The sequence below is a fragment of the Corythoichthys intestinalis genome, chromosome 11 (assembly GCF_030265065.1).
Source record: "Corythoichthys intestinalis isolate RoL2023-P3 chromosome 11, ASM3026506v1, whole genome shotgun sequence".
Lineage (NCBI taxonomy): Eukaryota > Metazoa > Chordata > Actinopteri > Syngnathiformes > Syngnathidae > Corythoichthys > Corythoichthys intestinalis.
Window position 1 is genome coordinate 58,522,703 of NC_080405.1, and position 18,125 is coordinate 58,540,827.

Below are 18,125 nucleotides of genomic sequence, written 5' to 3' on the forward strand. Positions count from 1 at the left end.
TGGTGAGGAGTCGAGTATATTAAGGTTTCCAAATTGTCCGTTTTCATTTGCCCCCAAAAAATAAAAAAAGAATCATCCTTTGCATTACAATAGGGCTCTTTCACCATTCGATGCTCAACCCCTAATCAAAAAATATTCACTATTAACCCATTGACTGCGATGGAAAAGGATACACGTCTATTTCGTTAAAACTGGTGGGAATGTTTCCGTGCCGTTGGCACCACTAGACATTCGATCTATTTCGACGAGCGCCGTCAGTGGCCGCCAACGACTTGAATTTGTGCTTCCTTGAGGCTTTTTTGGGATATTTTTTATGGATATACGCCAACATTGCCGCCAAATTTCAATTTCTCGAGTCAAGCTAATTTTTTAATTAAAACGAGCCTAAAACTCCGCTCGAAACCATCAGTATCAGGAGATTTTCCGATCATTCTGGGCAGCGATGCCCTCGGTGCCAACCTTTCCAATGTACTAAATTGAAATTGTAGCACAGATGCAACAACAGTTAGGCTGTGAAAATGTTGATTTATTTTGCCGGAGGACAGCAAACTTTTCAATCCGAAGAAGGTCCCGGCCCCGCGTTCCTCCGAGCTCTTCATACATGTGAACGTCCCCTCATCTGTCTCTGTCGCCTACTTTCATTTTCCCACATACCCGCCGCCATTTCTCATCATTTGCCCCCGCCCATCCCATCTGGACTCGAGATGGCTGGGTTTGATGATTTTCTCCATTGGAGGTTATTTTTGTTGTTTGCTTTTTTCCTCTTCACGGTCACCATTTTCTTATAGTTTATGTTGCTGCTTCTGTTTAAAGTCATGGATGGCCATTTGGGAAGTGTTGAAGTGAGTTGAGGAGCCCCGTTTTTACACACCATGATAAAACAGTGCACTGCATGCCGCCCGTCGGCACGGTTGAATCCTTTTTGTTCGCTGTCAGCACCCTGCCTGTTTATTTTGCAGGTGTTGTGCGTCCTCTAGTGGAGATAAAACTCAAGTTCACTTACTGGAGAATAAACAATCACGACTATGGAGGACCTTCAGAAGGAAAGAAATCAATAAATTATAAACTGAATATTTATGTAATTATTTCAGTTTGGAAGTATTTGCATTTTTAAAAATATATTTATGAATTTATGCTGCACCAGAGAGCAAGTGTGCCATGAAGAAAATAAGTCAAATGTTTTATAATGACATGAGAAGGAATAAATACGAGATTAGATCAAATCTAGGAAAATGACCTTAAAACAGTAGGAAGCGAGCCATTAGTGCACAAACATTAACAAGGACGTGGCCAATCAAATTGGATTGAGATGTCTAGGGCCGTCATTTGCAGCCAATGAGTTCACCGTATCCTATAAGAGTAAAATAAAATTCAAATCATAATTCACGCATGAAAGGGTATAAAGAAAAATTGACAAACAAATGTACTACTATCTGAAAAAAGTCATCATTAACAAAGACATGTCAGTATACAGTGCTGGCCGAAAGTATTGGCACCCTTGCAATTCTGTCAGATAATGCTCATTTTCTCCCAGAAACTGATTGCAATTACAAATGTCCTGGTAGAAATATCTTCATTTATTTTGCTTGCTATGAAAAAACATACGAGAGAATGGGAAGATTTTTTAATCATTATCTTATTTTACACAAAACTCCAAAAACGGGCCGGACAAAAGTATTAGCACCCTCAGCATAATACTTGGTAGCACAACCTTTCGACAAAATAACTGCGAACAAGCGCTTTCGGTATCCATCAGATTCTTACAATGCTCTGCTGGAATTTTTTTGTCCAACTGCTCCAGGCCTCTGAGATTTGAAGGGTGCCATTTTCAGATGCCACATTAGAAGTCTCCAGTGCTTTCTGTCAAACCATTTTTGAAGTGTGTTTTGGGTCATTGTCCTGCTGGAAGACCCATGACCTCTGAGGAAGACCCAGCTTTCTCACACTGGGCCCAACATTATGCTGCAAAATGTGTTGGTAGTCCATCCATCCATCCATTATCTTCCGCTTGTTCCGGGGTCGGGTCGCGGGGGCAGCAGCTTTAACAGGGAAGCCCAGACTTCCCTCTCCCCAGCCACTTCAACCAGCTCCTCCGGCGGGATCCCAAGGCGTTCCCAGGCCAGCCGAGAGACATAGTCTCTCCAGCGTGTCCTGGGTCGTCCCCGGGGCCTCCCGCCGGTGGGACATGCCCGGAACACCTCTCCAGGGAGGTGTCCAGGAGGCATCCGAACCAGATGCCCGAGCCACCTCGGCTGGCTCCTCTTTACGCGGAGGAGTAGCGGTTCGACGCCGAGTCCCTCCCGGATGACCGAGTTTCTCACCCTATCTCTAAGGGAGAGCTCGGACACCCTGAGGAGGAAACTCATTTCGGCCGCTTGTATCCGGGATCTTGTTCTTTCGGTCACGACCCAAAGCTTGTGACCATAGGTGAGGGTAGGAACGTAGATCGACTGGACAAGGGTGCATGGGAGTTCGCCCAATCAATCAGTCCACATGTGTTTTGTGGATCTGGAGAAGGCGTTCGACCGTGTGCCTCGGGGAGTCCTGTGGGGGGTGCTCCGGGAGTAGGGGGTAGCGAGCCCCTTGGTAAGGGCTGTTAGGTCCCTGTACGACCGGTGTCAGAGTTTGCTCGGCATTGCCGGCAATAAGTCCAATTCGTTCCCAGTGAGGGTTGGACTCCGCCAAGGCTGCCCTTTGTCACCGATTTTGTTCATAATTTTTATGGACAGAATTTCTGGGCGCAGTCAAAGCGTTGAGGGGGTCCGGTTTGGTGACCTCAGCATTGAATCTCTGCTTTTTGCAGATGATGTAGTGCTGTTGGCTTCATCAAGCCGTGACCTCCAACTCTCACTGGAGCGGTTCGCAGCTGAGTGTGAAGCGGTCGGGATGAAGATCAGCACCTCCAAATCCGAGACCGTGGTCCTCAGTTGGAAAAGGGTGGAGTCGTGGAGGAGTTCAAGTATCTTGGGGTCTTGTTCACGAGTGTTGGTAGTCCTCAGGCTTCATAATGCCATGCACTCGGGCAAGCAATCCAGTGCCAGAGGCAGCAAAGCAACCCCAAAACTTCAGGGGACCTCCGCCATGTTTGACTGTGGGGACCGTGTTCTTTTCTTTGAAGGCCTCGTATATTTTTTTCCTGTAAACTCTATGCTGATGCCTTTTCGCAAAAAGCTCAACTTTTGTCTCATATCAGAGAACATTCTCCAAAAACGTTTTTGGCTTTCTCAGGTAAGTTTTGACAAACTCCAGCCTGGCTTTTTTTATGTCTCTGGGTCAGAAGTGGGGTCTTCCTGGGTATCCTATCATAGAGTCCCTTTTTATTCAGACACCGATGGATAGTACGGGTTGACACTGTCGTACCTTCGGACCACGGGACAGCTTGAATTTGTTTGGATGTTAGTCGAGGTTCTTAATCCACTATCCGCACAATCTTTGGTTGAAATCTCTCGTGAGTTTTTCTTTTCCGTCCCCATCTAGGGAGGTTAGCCACACTGCCGTGGGCTTTACGCATATTGATGACACTGCTTATTGATGACACTGCACAGGAACATTCGGGTCTTTGGAAATTGACTTGTAGCCTTGAGATTTTTGCTTCTCAAGTTCTCAGACAGTTATTTGTTTTTTCCTCCATGCTCCATGTGCCACACACAAGGACACGGGACAGAGGTTGCGTCAACTTTAATCCATTTTAACTGGCTGCAAGTGTGATTAAGCTATTGCCACCACCTGTTATGTGCCACAGATACAGTAAGTAACAGGTGCTGTTAATTACAAAAATTAGAGAAGCATCACATGATTTTTCAAAAGGTGCCAATGCTTTTGTTCTATGTTGTATTTTTGGAGTTTTGTGTAAAATGATAATGATTTCATTTTTATCCAATCTCTTTTGCGTTTTTTTTTATATAGCAAGCAAAACAAATGAAGATATTACTACCAAAACATTTGTAATTGCAATCACTTTCTGGGAGAAATTGCGAATTATCTGACAGAATTGCAGAGGTGCCAATACTTTTGGCCAGCAATGTAATTTTTTTTTTTTTTTAATTAAATCTGAATTATTATTGAATGTCTCTTTCGTGGATTATTTTTTATATTTACTGAGACTAGAGTAAATCCTTTTTTAATTCTGTAATTTGAATAAAGAGATGACAATGAGAGAGGTGACAAAAAGGGATGAATGTGAATAAATGGTACTAGTACGTTAGCTCCTGTAGAGCAGGAGATTTTTTGCCCCCTTAAGTTATTTTACGCTCCACGCACGGCATGCTCATTCAAAGGTCGCAAATCATTTTCAAATCACATTAGAATTTAGGAAGGAAAAGGAAAAACGTCATCTGTGAAGCAAACGCGGCGGCACGGCGCCCTCTAGCGTAGCCGCGCGCGATGTGACTTCCGCTCTCATGCGGGTGACGTCAGCCTCCTCCCCAAATAGAAGATGAGTGGGAACAGCGTGTTCGAACCACACAGATGACTTTTTGGTCAAGCGGTGATGGGCTCGGTTAAAAAAGACAACAGGCTAACTAGTTGGCAAAGTTTCTCGTGCGTCGCCTTTGCGGGGTTATTCAGCAAAAGCGTCACGTCGCCACTGGAAGTGGTGAAGATTAAAAGTCAGGTGGGAACATTTCACTGTAAAAAAGGCTTCGGACAGACTTTTCTCCTCATCTACCACAATGAGGGACTCCGAGGCTTTTGGAAAGGAAACCTCGCCTCTTGTTTTCGCTTGTTTCCCTACACGGCAGTCCACCTGGCGACCTACAGAAAGTCAGTATTCACACACATACTTTAATGCCTTTTAATTACAGCGTTTGTTCACATTGTTTCAACCATCTTTTCGCCGTCTTGGTACTTGTGAGTGGCGTTGTATTTGAAAAAATGAGCATATTATACTATTAAATATGAATGAAAAGTGCACACGACAACGAAATGTGTGTTCAAATAAGTCAAATACATTGCTTTAGCGTAGATGTCGTTTGTTTTGACCGGAATCGTCTACTTCCTGTTTTCCGAGCGCCTGTCATTTTCTAGCCAATCGGCGGCCTTTATTTTCTCAGTCGATTTTTATAGGCGATGATAACTGTTCACCCTGAGCGTTGACTCTCAGGTGGGAGGGGATGATGACTCGTCAATATTTCAACGATATGGCATGTTAATCTCGTTTAAATGGTAACATTTATCAAATTTACAAGTTAGTAAAAATCCCTTATCTACCTTAGAAATAACTTTAGGAATGTTTTTTGACTAAACAGAAGTCTTGTAACTGTGAGGTAGTGATGCCTGAAGAGCATAATAAGGAGGTTCTCTGCTGTTAGGTTACTATCGGGCAAAACGTGATGTATCGGGGCCACGTGAATGTAAATATGCACTGACGTGAATGTAACACCAGCCCTGTCAATTGTTAATATTTGGCAGACTGTCATTTTAATTTTTTTCAAGTGATGGCGTGTGTAGGTGTTGTCCTTAGGTTTATTTTCAGCTATGGGGTCAGCAGTGTTGTGAATAACGGCGTTATTTTTTTCAGTAGTGAGTAATCTAATTAATTTTCTTATCTTTGCAATGTCGTTACCGTTGTTCTGCCAAAATCTGCTACATCGGCGAAACGTCTACATGAGTCGAATTTGACACCCAAAGTACTACCGTGTGTCTCAACTTTTGTTCAGATGCATACAGGCAGAGCGTATAAAAAAATGCTTTAATAAAATACTTAAATGTAGTTATGTCAAATAAGGACAGTTTGAATACGTTATGTGACTAATGTGGTCAACTGCTTCAAAGCTAACGCAAAAAAAAACAATTGTTAAAAGTATGAGAGGGTAATACATCCAAAAAGTATTTTTGAGGCAATAAAAAGGTACTAAAAAATTCAATAAAAACAAAAATAGTGAGTACTCGCTTCTTCAAACCGATGTGCGCATGCGCAAGCGCACCGAGCATTGTGTAGGACGTTCCACCGTGTAGTCAGGAATTGCCGAACACCGTTACTGAGGATGTAAAGGCGTGCATTACTATGCGTTACTACGTTGGTTGAATGACGCGAGAAAAGTCTGAGAGACACAAAGAGAGCAGAGTGGGAGTAGCGAGAAGGGAAGGGAGTTGTGACGTCGTTGCAAACGCAGTGCTAGGTGGCTCCAATAATACCTGACTGTAGCCGATAGCCTACAAGCTACGCCCACATGATGCTACGCTAGATATCACATGTACGTATATAGAACTAGATGCAAAATGACCGACTCGGCAGCGTTAGCAAATGTATAGAGAAGTAGATGTGAAATGATAGACTCGCCGGCGTTAGTAAACAGATGTCATCTTAAAGCAGTAGATTCCTCAAAAGGGCTCTCTTGTAGAGAACCTTCCTAGCAAACCTAAGTAACTTTATATTTAAAATACTCCAATACTGTAATCTATCTTTAAATGATGAAACAGGTTTAAAACTTTCACGCGTAAAAAGTAGACAGAAGGGAGGTCATGCAATAACGGGAGCAATTTTAACAACTTTAACAGTTGATTCACAATATTAAATGACTTCCAAACATAGCAAAGGTTACTATCGAGTTATCACAATTTCCACAATATCCCTGTGTCTTAGTTAAGTTTAGGGTAAAGAATTGGGCTAGGGTGAAAAGTCCCGAAAACCCTTTGAACTTCACATAGTATGACCTATGTTTTTTTGGGCGGTGGGGGTGCTGGCTAAAAAACATGAAAAGTAAAACCAGTTACTTTGCCAAGGCACTAATGACTCTAACATTAAGGTACCTGAGTTAAAAACTCAATTACTTTTTGGGCTAAGTCATTTGTAACTGTAATAAATTACTTTTTTTAAGTAAGATTAACAACACTGGGAGTGAGAAAGAAATGTAAATAAATATTTTTAAACGTACAGTATTTTATTTTATTTTTTAATAATAACAAAAATAAATGTTTAAAATGCAGAATTAACATAATTTATTTTAATAACTGTGGCATTTTTATCTCGGAACACAAATGTATTAGATGATCAGACATCATGTATGGGACAAAAATTAAGGGAGGTGAAAGGACACTCGCCATTATTAGTCTGGTTGAGCCGGATCAGTCAGGAACTAAACTCGGCTTGTCTTTCTTTTCTGAAATGTTTCAATAATACTATTCTGAAAATTTTGGTCAGCAGTACCATGATAGTGTGCAGCTATTAACATTAGCCACATATAGCCCATTTAAAAATAGTTTACTTGGATTAGTTGTACTGTACTTTCAACGGTGTGCAAATGAGACATATGGAGCATTTATGCTTACCATTATTCTCCTCAACTATTGGGGGCAACGGGTACGCCGGCCAGTTTACATCCGGGACATTTGATAAACATAACATTACATCTAGAGATGCTCCATTTTCAACTGATTTATCATAAACGTCAAAGAAGCAGTCATTTTACTGCATACTTGTATTGGGTCATTATCGTGACGCCGACTATCGCGCTTCAACGCGCGATGACATTGAGTTTGACGAGAAAAAAAAACGGCCAGTCTGAACGCGGCGTCAACGTAGGGCGTGAGTGAGAATGGCCTGAAACGCTTGAGAGTCCTTCATTTGCGTCCAGGATCGTCCACCTCCACCTAGACAGAGCGGGCGTCATCTCCCAGGCGAGGGCCATCGTGGCGGGGGGGCTGGCGGGCGCGGTCGCCGCCTTGCTCACGTACCCTCTGGAGGTGGCCGAAACCAGGCTGGTTGTCCAGAACTGCGTGGAGCCTTCCTACGTGGGCGTGCTGCGCACGCTGGCCAAAATCCAAAGCGCCGAAGGCCTGCCGGCCCTGTACAGGGGATTTTCGCTCACCGTCTTGGGTAAGTGTTATAGCCGCCGCGATCGATTGACTAATCCGTCAGCAAAATCCACCAGCGTGATAGGAAACCGGCCCGATCGCGTCACCTCACCCCAAAAAATTTGGGTTTTTAAGTTGCTTATTTATTTTTTAGGTTTGACTTTGAAGGGCAACAAATGTACAAAGATATTGGCAAAAGAAACCAAAATGTTTTGGGGTTTTTTAAACATTTTTTAAAATAAAATGGGACAAAACTATAAATGTTTAAAATGAACAAAAAACTATATATTTTTCAATTACAGATAATGAATGTGTATGAGCCAAATTCCTGATTTCTTATTATATTTAATTTTACTCCTCGCCACTAGAGGCTGTCAATCGCATCTTTTCACTGACCTGGAGTCAGCCCGGTGTTCGGCCATTCCTTACTACGTGGCGAAACGTCCTACACAATGCTCAGCGCGCTTGCGCAAGCATCCGTATGCATGCGCATACCGGTTAGAAGCGGCGAGTACTCACTTTTTTTTTTTTTAGTTTTTTAGAACCTTTTCATTGCCTCAAAGATACTTTTTTGCATGTATTATACCCTGTCATACTTTTAACCATTGTGTTTTTTGTGTTAGCTTTGAAGCAGTTGACCACATTAGTCACGTAGCGTATTTAAACCGTCCTTATTTGATATAACTACATTTAAGTACTTTCTTAAGGCATTTATTTTATTACCTTCTGCCTGTATGCATCTGAACAAAACCAGTTTGGAGCGCACGGTAGTACTTTAGGTGTCAAATCCGACTAATGTAGACGTTTCGCCGATGTAGCACATTTTGGCAGAACACCGGTGGACTTATTGACAGCTAATCATGACACATGTGTTGATAGGTAGGAGGGCAAAACAGTTTTTGACTATGGCTTAGTGCATTGTGCTGGAACGGATTGTATTCCTTTCTTTGTTCTATCTTGAATAAGTTTTTGAGTCTTTTGGTCTTTTGGATAAAGAGCATTTGAGTTAAGTTACAAGGCACCACCAAAGTTAACTATTGGAACTGAGAAATGAACTCGCTGCGTTTGCTTCGCTTCTTCAACTGCACTGGGCGCACGTCATAACCAACTATCATTCAGTACTTGACTAGGTACAGGGTTTAGTCAGTACTGAATGCATCAGCAACATTTTTTTTTAAGGAAGTTTAGAAAATGGTCATTTTAGTGTTGTAATATATATTAATTTGGATTTTAGAAAATGAAATATTCTTTTTGTTCCTTTATATTTTAACATAGACTTCATAATGATATTGACAGGACACGGGCGCAGGGCCGATTAATAGGGGCCCTGCATTGTTAGCGTGGCTGTCAAAACTGACCGAGTGCAATCACAGACAAAATGCTTTTTTCATTGAAAATTCTTGTGAATAAATGCTTAAATCCCTCAATTCTTTATAGATATGGACATAAAACAGTCTCGCTTCTTGGTTAAAAGCAAAAAAAAAAAGTTCAGTTAGCATTTAATTTACGTAAATATTGCGAACTATGAGGCTAGTATGTAAGGATATTAGCGGCCACCATATGTAAACAGAGCATTTCCGGTGAATATTCTTGAGAATAAAAGTTTGAATCCGTGAATTCTTTATGGATGTAAAACAGTCTTGATTCTTGGTTAAAAGCAAAAAAAAAAAAAAGTGCAGGTAGCCTTTATTTTAAGTAAATATTGCGAACTATGAGGCTAGTCTGTAAGGAAATTAGCGGGTGCCATATGTAAACAGAGCTTTTCCGGTAAAAACTCTTGTGAATAAATGCTTAAATCCCTGAATTCTTTATAGATATGGACGTAAAAGAGTCTCAATTTTTGGTTAAAAGCAAAAAAAACAATTGATTTTTTTTTTTTTTTTTCACAACGTTTCAAAATACACGCATGGTACAAAAAATATGATATTGACCTTGAATCCTTAAACAAACCACTCCTGAGACAAACCTTCCTGTTTGTATGCGGTACAGCTTACGTACCGTTATCCTAAATCCGGCGTTGAATCGCCGCACTTGTCGCTGCGACCGACTGCGAATAACTGAAGCGGATTGTGAGATGGTTCCTTGAAGGTGTTGCGCAGTGCCTGGCCGATGCGACCCGTCAATACAATTATGAAGTCTATGATTTTAATTACAAATATATTACATTGAGTTTGTCACCAGTAGAGGTCCATCTTTTAAACTGGAAGGGTGGCAGCGAATGAAGCGACCCTCTCACTTCAAATGGATTGGACGAGTACCGCTGTCGTTGGCAACCCAAATGTTAAAAATACAAAAAATGATGAAATGATAAAGTATTAGTAATGAAAATCCTATAATTAAAATAATTTTTCGTGATCATCTTAGTTATTTATTGAGTGAAATGTATTTGTAAAATGTTGTTGGCGATAGGTGCCTTTCCCTTCTCCCTGGGATGCTACCTGGTGTACACCAACGTGGACAAAGTGTGGCGGGAACCCCCTTTCCGCTTTTCGGCTCTGCAGAACTTCATCAACGGTTGCTTGGCGGCAGCCGTGGCGCAAACCCTCTCCTACCCGTTTGAGACCGTCAAACGCAAGATGCAAGTAAGTCACTCATTGGCCATTTCAACTTTTGACATGAATCTGATTTTGAACATTTCGTGAAAGCACCGCTAGAGGGCGTCCACGTACTGCTTCTGATTTGAGAACCGCTGTCATGTAGGGGGCAGTTTTGGATCACCTTAAATTGCCTATGACGGCAACCGGTAGCCAATGAAGGTAAACTTAACTTGGGTTTGAGGTTTTCAAGGACGTGCTGGATCAATGGCCGCCATTCTCCATCTGCTTCCAAATGTGTACTATATTATTGGAGGGCAGCGGCAGCAGCAGCTGGGAATGCCAAAGCAGAAGCTTTAGATAAAAGGCCTAAAGATAGACGCCGGCCAATGTTGCGCCCCTGCAGAATCTCACTCCCCCTTCGCCTTTTCCTCTGCTTCCCAGAACAAGTGTCTTGACAAAGACCAGAACGTCACAAGTGTGGTGCAATTATCACAAAAAAGCAATACTGGTCTGTATAATGTGTTTATGAAGACACATTAATGCTAACTTCACCAGAAGCGACCCAATGTAGGCAATCATTTTCCATGACTAAAGTTTTAACAAAGCAGATATACAGTAGTTGTACACTACGAAGTCACAGGAGTGCCAAAATTTAAGATATATATATATATATATATATACTCCTTCTCAAAAAATGAGCATATTGTGATAATGTTAATTATTTTCTGTAATGTACTGATAAACATTAGACTTTCATATATTTTAGATTCATGACACACAACTGAAGTAGTTCAAGCCTTTTATTGTTTTAATATTGATGGTTTGGGCAAAAAAGTCAAGAAAAACCAAAAATCCCCATCTCAAAAAATGAGCATATTTCATCCGATCAATACAAAAAAGGGTTTTTTAATACAAAAAAAGTCAATCTTCAATTAATGATATCAGCTATGCACTCAATACTTGGTCGGGAATCCTTTTGCAGAAATGACTGCTTCAATGCGGCGTGGCATGGAGGCAATCAGCCTGTGGCACTGCTGAGGTGTTACGGAGGCCCAGGATGCTTTGATAGCGGCCTTAAGCTCATCCGCAGTGTTGGGTCCGGTGTCCCTCAACTTCCTCTTCACAATATCCCACAGATTCTCTATGGGGTTCAGGTCAGGAGAGTTGGCAGGCCAATTGAGCACAGTAATGCCATGGTTAGTAAACCATTTACCAGTGGTTTTGGCACTGTGAGCAGGTAACAGGTCGTGCTGAAAAATGAAATCCTTATCTCCATAAAGCTTTTCAGCAGATGGAAGCATGAAGTGCTCCAAAATTGACCCTGCCCTTGATAAAACACAGTAGACCAACACCAGCAGCTGACACGGCACCCCAGACCATCACTGACTGTGGGTACTTGACACTAGACTTCCATTTCCTTCTCCCCAGTCTTTCTCCAAACTCTGGCACCTTGATTTCCGAATGACATGCAAAATTTGCTTTCATCTGAAAAAAGTACTTTGAACCACTGAGCAACAGTCCAGTGCTGCTTCTCTGTAGCCCAGGTCAGGCGCATCTGCCGCTGTTTCAGGTTCAAAAGTGGCTTGACCTGGGAAACGCAGCACCTGTAGCCCATTTCCAGGTTTCTGCAGGTCCCCCAAGGTCTGGAATCGGCCCTTCTCCACAGTCTTTCTCAGGGTGGGGTCACCTCTTCTGGTTGTGCAGCGTTTCCTGCCACACTTTTTCCTTCCCACTGAGGTGCCTTGATACAGCACTCTGGGAACAGCCTATTCGCTCAGAAATTTCTTTCTGTGGCTCAGCCTCTTGCTTGAGGGTGTCAATAATGGCCTTCTGGACAGCAGTCAGTTCGGCAGTCTTGCCCATGATTTCGGTTTTGAGTCATGAACCAGGCTGGGAGTTTTTAAAAGCCTCAGGAATCTTTTGCAGGGATTTTGAGGTCATTCGTTGATTCAGATAGTAGATTCTTTAGAGTACCTTTTCATGATATGCTCATTTTTTGAGATAGGGAGTTTTGTTTTTTCTTGACTTTTTTGCCAAAATCATCAATATTAAAACTTGAACAACTTCAGTTGTGTGTAATGAATCTAAAATATATGAAAGTCTAATGTTTATCAGTACATTACAGAAAATAATGAACTTTATCACAATATGCAATTTTTTTTTAGAAGGACCAGTATACAGTGTATATATATATATATATATATATATATATATATATATATATATATATATATATATATATAATTTATGAACAAATAAAGATAAAAAATGAATGAAGATCTCAAAGTATATTTTGTCATTGAAAAACACAAACGGAAAAAAACATGACGTCGCCATAACAATGCGGAAGTGAGTCGTTATAGACACGTCCTCGCATGCAATCCATTTCTGCTTATTTTCTCCAGTAATCTTTAAAAAAAAAAAAAAAAAAAAAGAACATGCCGATCAAACACCGCCGCTATGGAACTTGTAGAAACAACTCTAGACATTACGACATTTGAAGGATGTTTTCTTCATACGTTTCCCGAAAGGAAAAAATGAGAAGAATGGATCAAACTACCCAGGATCATGTCACACGGCGCCATGGTTGTCGATTGTCTTCGTTGATCGGCAACCCGTCCGGCGGCGAGCAAATTACAGCTCTTCAGACTCATTCCCCTGCTGCGGCTCGTTTGCCGGGGAAGCAGCAGGAGAGTACCGCCGGACAAACCGGCCGACGTCGGAGGAGCGCGTAGCTGCCACGTGGTCAACACAAATATGGCGTAAAATAATGCTTTACTACACGGCGAAGACTTAAATGGTGAGAGAGCGGCGTGCAGTTGTTGTGCAGCTAACATGGCAGGATGTGTCTGAGGAGAGCTTATCTACATGTCCGTAAGTAAATATTCTTTTATTCAAGCCTAGTGGAAAGACACGATTTACAGCCTCTAGTGGCAAGGAGTAAAATTACAAATAATAACACAAATCAGGAATATGGCTCATACACGCCTAGTTTACCTGGATGAAAGTGACATCATTGAGCAACGAGGGAAAATCTGTATCATCATTTATTTCAGGAGATATGGAAAAATCCATTTCACACTTTATTTATTCATTTATTTTTTTACATTTTGGCACTCCTGTGATTCCATAGTACACAAGGCTTATTGTAATCCATGCTTATTGTACATAGTTGTTCACTTAACTAGAGCACCATTGTGAATGAGACCATTGGGTTTCCCTGTGTAAACAAATGTTTGACTTGAATCCAAAATCCCATCCCCGTCGGCCGACTTCTTGATGAAAACGAACTTGTTTCTCGCGGCGTTAACGACCACGCTCGGAGAGGTAAGACCATCCATTTGCCGGCGATAAAAAGCACCTCTTCAGGTCCGGGGAGGTTAACGTCCTGGAGATTTTCCAGAGCGACGGAAGTAAATGAAGCGTTCCCGCTCCGTGACCCTCGCGCGCACGATTACGGCCGGCCGTATTTCCTAGCGCGAGAGACGTTAACGCGTGTCGTTGTCCTCGCAGGCGCAGAGTTCCCGACTTCCGCATTATGGCGGCGTGGACGTGCATTTCAACGGCGTGACCGACTGTTTCGTCCAGGTGGTGAAAAACAAGGGCGTCTTTTCTCTCTGGAGCGGACTTACCGCAAACACCATAAAGGTACGGTCGGTCACTTTTGCGGAGAAGCTACCTCAGTACCTCAATTTATATGTCGTACCTGACTTTAAGCCACAAGTGTCCACATTTTAACATGGGATATATACAAAGAAAGATGTCACTCAGAAAAAAATTGATACATTAAAAATTTCCCATTTTTCCCACTGCTGTGTTCACAGCTAGTCTGAAATCACAGAAAATGTTTGTATTGTGTGTAATCTTACAAATAGTACATGCAAAGCTACCATCAATAAAATTCACGTGACCATAACTTGTTAGCCCTATACTCTCAACTATAGCTGCAGCTATCATTTATTTAAGTCATCGATTAATTTGTTTGATTATTCGACTAATGGGATAACAAACAAATGCTTTGCAGAATAATTTTGTGAGATGTAAAACAAAAAGGTTTATGCTTGCAATAACAATCATGTTGACCTGCGCATCCATTGGCACCAGGATTGCACTTTCAAAAGAGCATTAAATGTGATTACAAAATAAAATATTTCATCAAACTCTATAGAGTTGCACTTTCATTTCACAAGATCAATAAATGCAATTAGAAATAAATTAAAATACGTGAAAAGGTAAAACTGATGACTTTTCATTTTTCCACATTTTGATTTTTTATTGCAAAGCTGTAACACAAAAGACACACATTTCAACAATAAGACATTTAACCAAAAACATTTGGAGTTTAAATTTCTAAAATTTCTCTTTTTTTCGAACTGATATGTAAATTTAGTGATGAACTTGATCTAAATGCTATTAAATCTTATCTTTTTTTTTTTTTACTATACAGTTCTCTTAACAAATAGTTCAAACACATATTTCCACCAAAAACTGCTAATTATACCTTTAAACTAAATGACAAATGCATAAACAAACATATTAACTCAAACAAAAACTTACTTAATCCTTATGTAGTCCTAACCAGGGAGCAGCTGCTCTTCAGCCAGACAAGGCTTATGTCATATTCACAGTTTCCACCAGAGGGCAGTGTTTCCTCCCAAATCAATTAAACGAAATACAGCCCTTTCAAAAGCAACCATTGCAAGGTCACTCTAATTAAATGATTCATTGAAGCAGCAAAATTGTATTCTTTTTTTCAAATCCAATAAATCCATTTGATTGTTGCAGCACTACTCTTAACCCTTTATTTCTTTCCATTGACGGTGCTAGACCTCCAATCCATTTTGAGCAGGATTACTCGAGGTCAAGTCATACAATCTTGCCAAGCCCGACCGAGTCATTCATGCCGTCTAGTTCGCTCCATCTTTACTAGAACTGTACGGCGTGTGACCCAAGTAGGAGATAAAAAGGGAGGGTGGCACGAGAAACAATGCGGAGCCGGTCATTAATAGCAGGGATATCACGAGTGAGTAGTCGCAAAGTCTGCCCGGGAACGGCGTGCTCCGCTCTCCGGTTTCAGCTTAAATGTCAAGGTGGCTGAATGTGCTCCAATGTAGATCTGGATGAGTTCAGAAAAAGGTAAGCGTTTTGCGTGGTGACATATTTCATCCAAGTTTGTGGAAATTTTGCAGCCAAACTTTTTGGGCAAAGGTAGACACCAATATTGGTGGGGTTTTTTTTCTCCTAATTTAAGCCATAGGTCTCCTGACTTCATCATGACTTGGTGTTTCTCACTAAAATTCCAATATTTTAGTTAAAGATTGAGGACTCCAAAAATCTGACACTATTTCCTTTTCCAAAACAATTCAGAAATATAAACATTTTTTACAAATGAAAAAGTTTGTGTTAGAATCCTGTCGCATGGACGTACTTGTATATAGTTGCTTCTTTTGGCTTCCCGCGTTTCTCTTCTGATCATTGCTGTTTTCGGCAACGATGCCAATCACAAAAATATATCTTCGACGAACCTTTTTTTTTTTTTTTTTTTTTTAACGCCGAGACGACAACGAGCTAGAAAAGTGTTTTGGGAGCCTAGAACATAATGAGACGAATGCCAGTTTTTTTGTTTGGCGAGACGAAAATGCGCCATCGTTTCTGTAATATGTTCACATTGTGTGACATTTTCTTATCATGTGTGTAGTTAGCCTGCATCACAGCAGTGTTTGGTTGTGTCAATCATGTGACCTCACTGTGTTTAGGATGTGCTTCAAGTTAATCCGTGTTCTAGACTTGCTAGTTTTGTTTAGATTTGTTTTCTTGCCAAGAGAGAATATTCAATGTTGCTTTAGCCTAGAACTACCAAGGGTGGATCAGTTGATACAAGTCCCTTTTGTATCCAGAGAAGGGTCATCGGACCCTAATCAACATATCTTTGGTGAGCATTGAGGTCCACTTTAGTCATTCCCATTCACACTCGCAAAACCACATGGTTGTATTGCTCCAATTAGCATCTTGAGTGTTTGCAGGGCATGGCTGCCACGGCTTTGTCGGACTGCGGACATCTCAGGCAGGCAATCGGGCAGACAACCTTTTTACATATTGCAAAAGCTGCAATTTGCCTACAGTACAAGGTACGGTGTAATAAAAGCCAAAACGTTATTTATGTGGTGACATATTACACTTCGCCTTTTTCCTGAGGCTAAGTGTTGGAGGTTGTTGCCGAAGCAATTTTTCCTTCTGCGCCTTCTTTGCGCCCACATGAGAGCGAGCCAATTCCTTTGCAAGACCCACCAAAAAGTCAACCCGTCTCTATTGCCTTCTGGTGCATGCCTGATACAACACATAGGCATTCAGTGCCGCCATGTCAATCATATTGTAGAACACGGCGACTGGGTGTTCCTCCGTGTTTGACAAAGCCAAGGAAGTCCTGGATTTGCAAATCTACAAGATGCTAATTGCAGCTATCCAGAGTGAAACTCCCCCTCCACACCTCGACAGCGACTCCATAGGAGTGTGTAGGGGGGGTTGACTGCTTGATTGCTTGTTTGAGTGGTCTATTGTTTGACAAAGCCATGTAGTCAGTTTGATGTCGGGGTCATTTGACACCTTTCTGGTCTTTCTTTATAGCCAAAAAAACCCCGGGACTTCTAGTGTTAAACGTCTGTGCTGAGTCACCATCACAGACTAAATGTAACTGGTAGCATTAGCATGGCATTCCTGTTGGCATTAGTATTAACTTTAGTGTGGTGAGCGTCTTCTCAAACAGTTGTTGTGGGTTTTTGATTTTTGGCGTCAGCTACGGCTTACAGTAGTTGTGCTACCGTTTGCAAATAAAACCATTGGGAAAATCCTCACCAAGTTGGCCGTGTGTTTGTAGTTAATGTTCTTTTCACATTGTTGGGAACCTTTATTTATTTTTGAATGAAAACCTGTGAATTTTACAGACATAAACCATACTTGTCAACGAAAACTAACCCATTTTGAAATTACAAAAACGGGACAAATACTGTAAACATTTTGTCTAAAAGAGGAAAATGAAAAGGGCCGCCACTGCTCCTGACTAAAGCCGACTTGTGCGATTTTCCCCAGATCGTGCCTTACTTCGGACTCCTCTTTGTCTGCTTCGAGTTGTGCAAGCAGCTTTGCCTGTACCGCAACGGTTACATCGTCTCGCCGTTGAGCTACGCGCCGGCGCCCGGCGTGGACCAGAGCCTGGGGCCGGCCGAGCTCCGGGAAGTGGAACGCTACCTGAGGAACAGGAGCTTTCGCTCCGACATGGGAAACCGTTGGTGATACGCCTTACCTTTCATAGTGGACCTATTTATTTATTTGCATTTTCTTTTAACTTATTTACTCATTAATGCAACTTTTGTGTGTGTGTTCTTATTTAATTGAACACTTTCTATGCCATTGACAGTGTAGACAGCAAACCCATTTTGACTGGGGATATTCAGTGGCCCCTCCCATTCAAATTGGACGTCAATGGCGGCCAGTATTAACACCTACTGATTTTTGTTGAAATTAGCTGCTGTTTTAATCCATTATGTGCCTTAATCTGAATTCATAAAACAGCTTTATTGCTGTATATTGATGCTTGAATATTTGAAACTGCTGTCTTTTGATAGATGCCATTTTGTATCTAACATTTTTTTGCCGGTTGAATCAATAAACTGTTCATAAAAGGTTACCTACTCGTGTGGCTTCATATAAAAGTAGTGCAAGTGAAGCATGTGCGTGGTCAGCTGATTCAGTTATGTAATTTTCAACACACACACACACACACACACTTGTGGAGTG

The 18,125-nt window shown here is 41.5% G+C and overlaps 1 protein-coding gene across 1 annotated transcript; it reads left to right on the forward strand.

The window, feature by feature from the left end:
- The first annotated feature begins 4,416 nt into the window (after positions 1–4,416).
- slc25a43 (solute carrier family 25 member 43) lies at positions 4,417–18,015 on the forward strand. Its single transcript, XM_057850879.1, has 5 exons — positions 4,417–4,761; positions 7,575–7,816; positions 10,204–10,376; positions 13,845–13,979; positions 17,418–18,015. Exons 1-5 carry the CDS (start codon positions 4,490–4,492, stop codon positions 17,619–17,621), a joined length of 1,026 nt encoding a protein of 341 aa, XP_057706862.1. The 5' UTR covers positions 4,417–4,489; the 3' UTR covers positions 17,622–18,015.
- The last annotated feature ends 110 nt before the right edge of the window (positions 18,016–18,125 follow it).

Excerpts from the sequence above, each read along its gene's own strand:
- slc25a43 (XM_057850879.1), top strand. The coding sequence starts at position 4,490 with ATGGGCTCGGTTAAAAAAGACAACAGGCTAACTAGTTGGCAAAGTTTC. Across the intron at positions 7,817-10,203 it reads ATTTTCGCTCACCGTCTTGG|GTGCCTTTCCCTTCTCCCTG; the intron begins GTAAGTGTTATA and ends TGTTGGCGATAG. Across the intron at positions 10,377-13,844 it reads CCGTCAAACGCAAGATGCAA|GCGCAGAGTTCCCGACTTCC; the intron begins GTAAGTCACTCA and ends TTGTCCTCGCAG.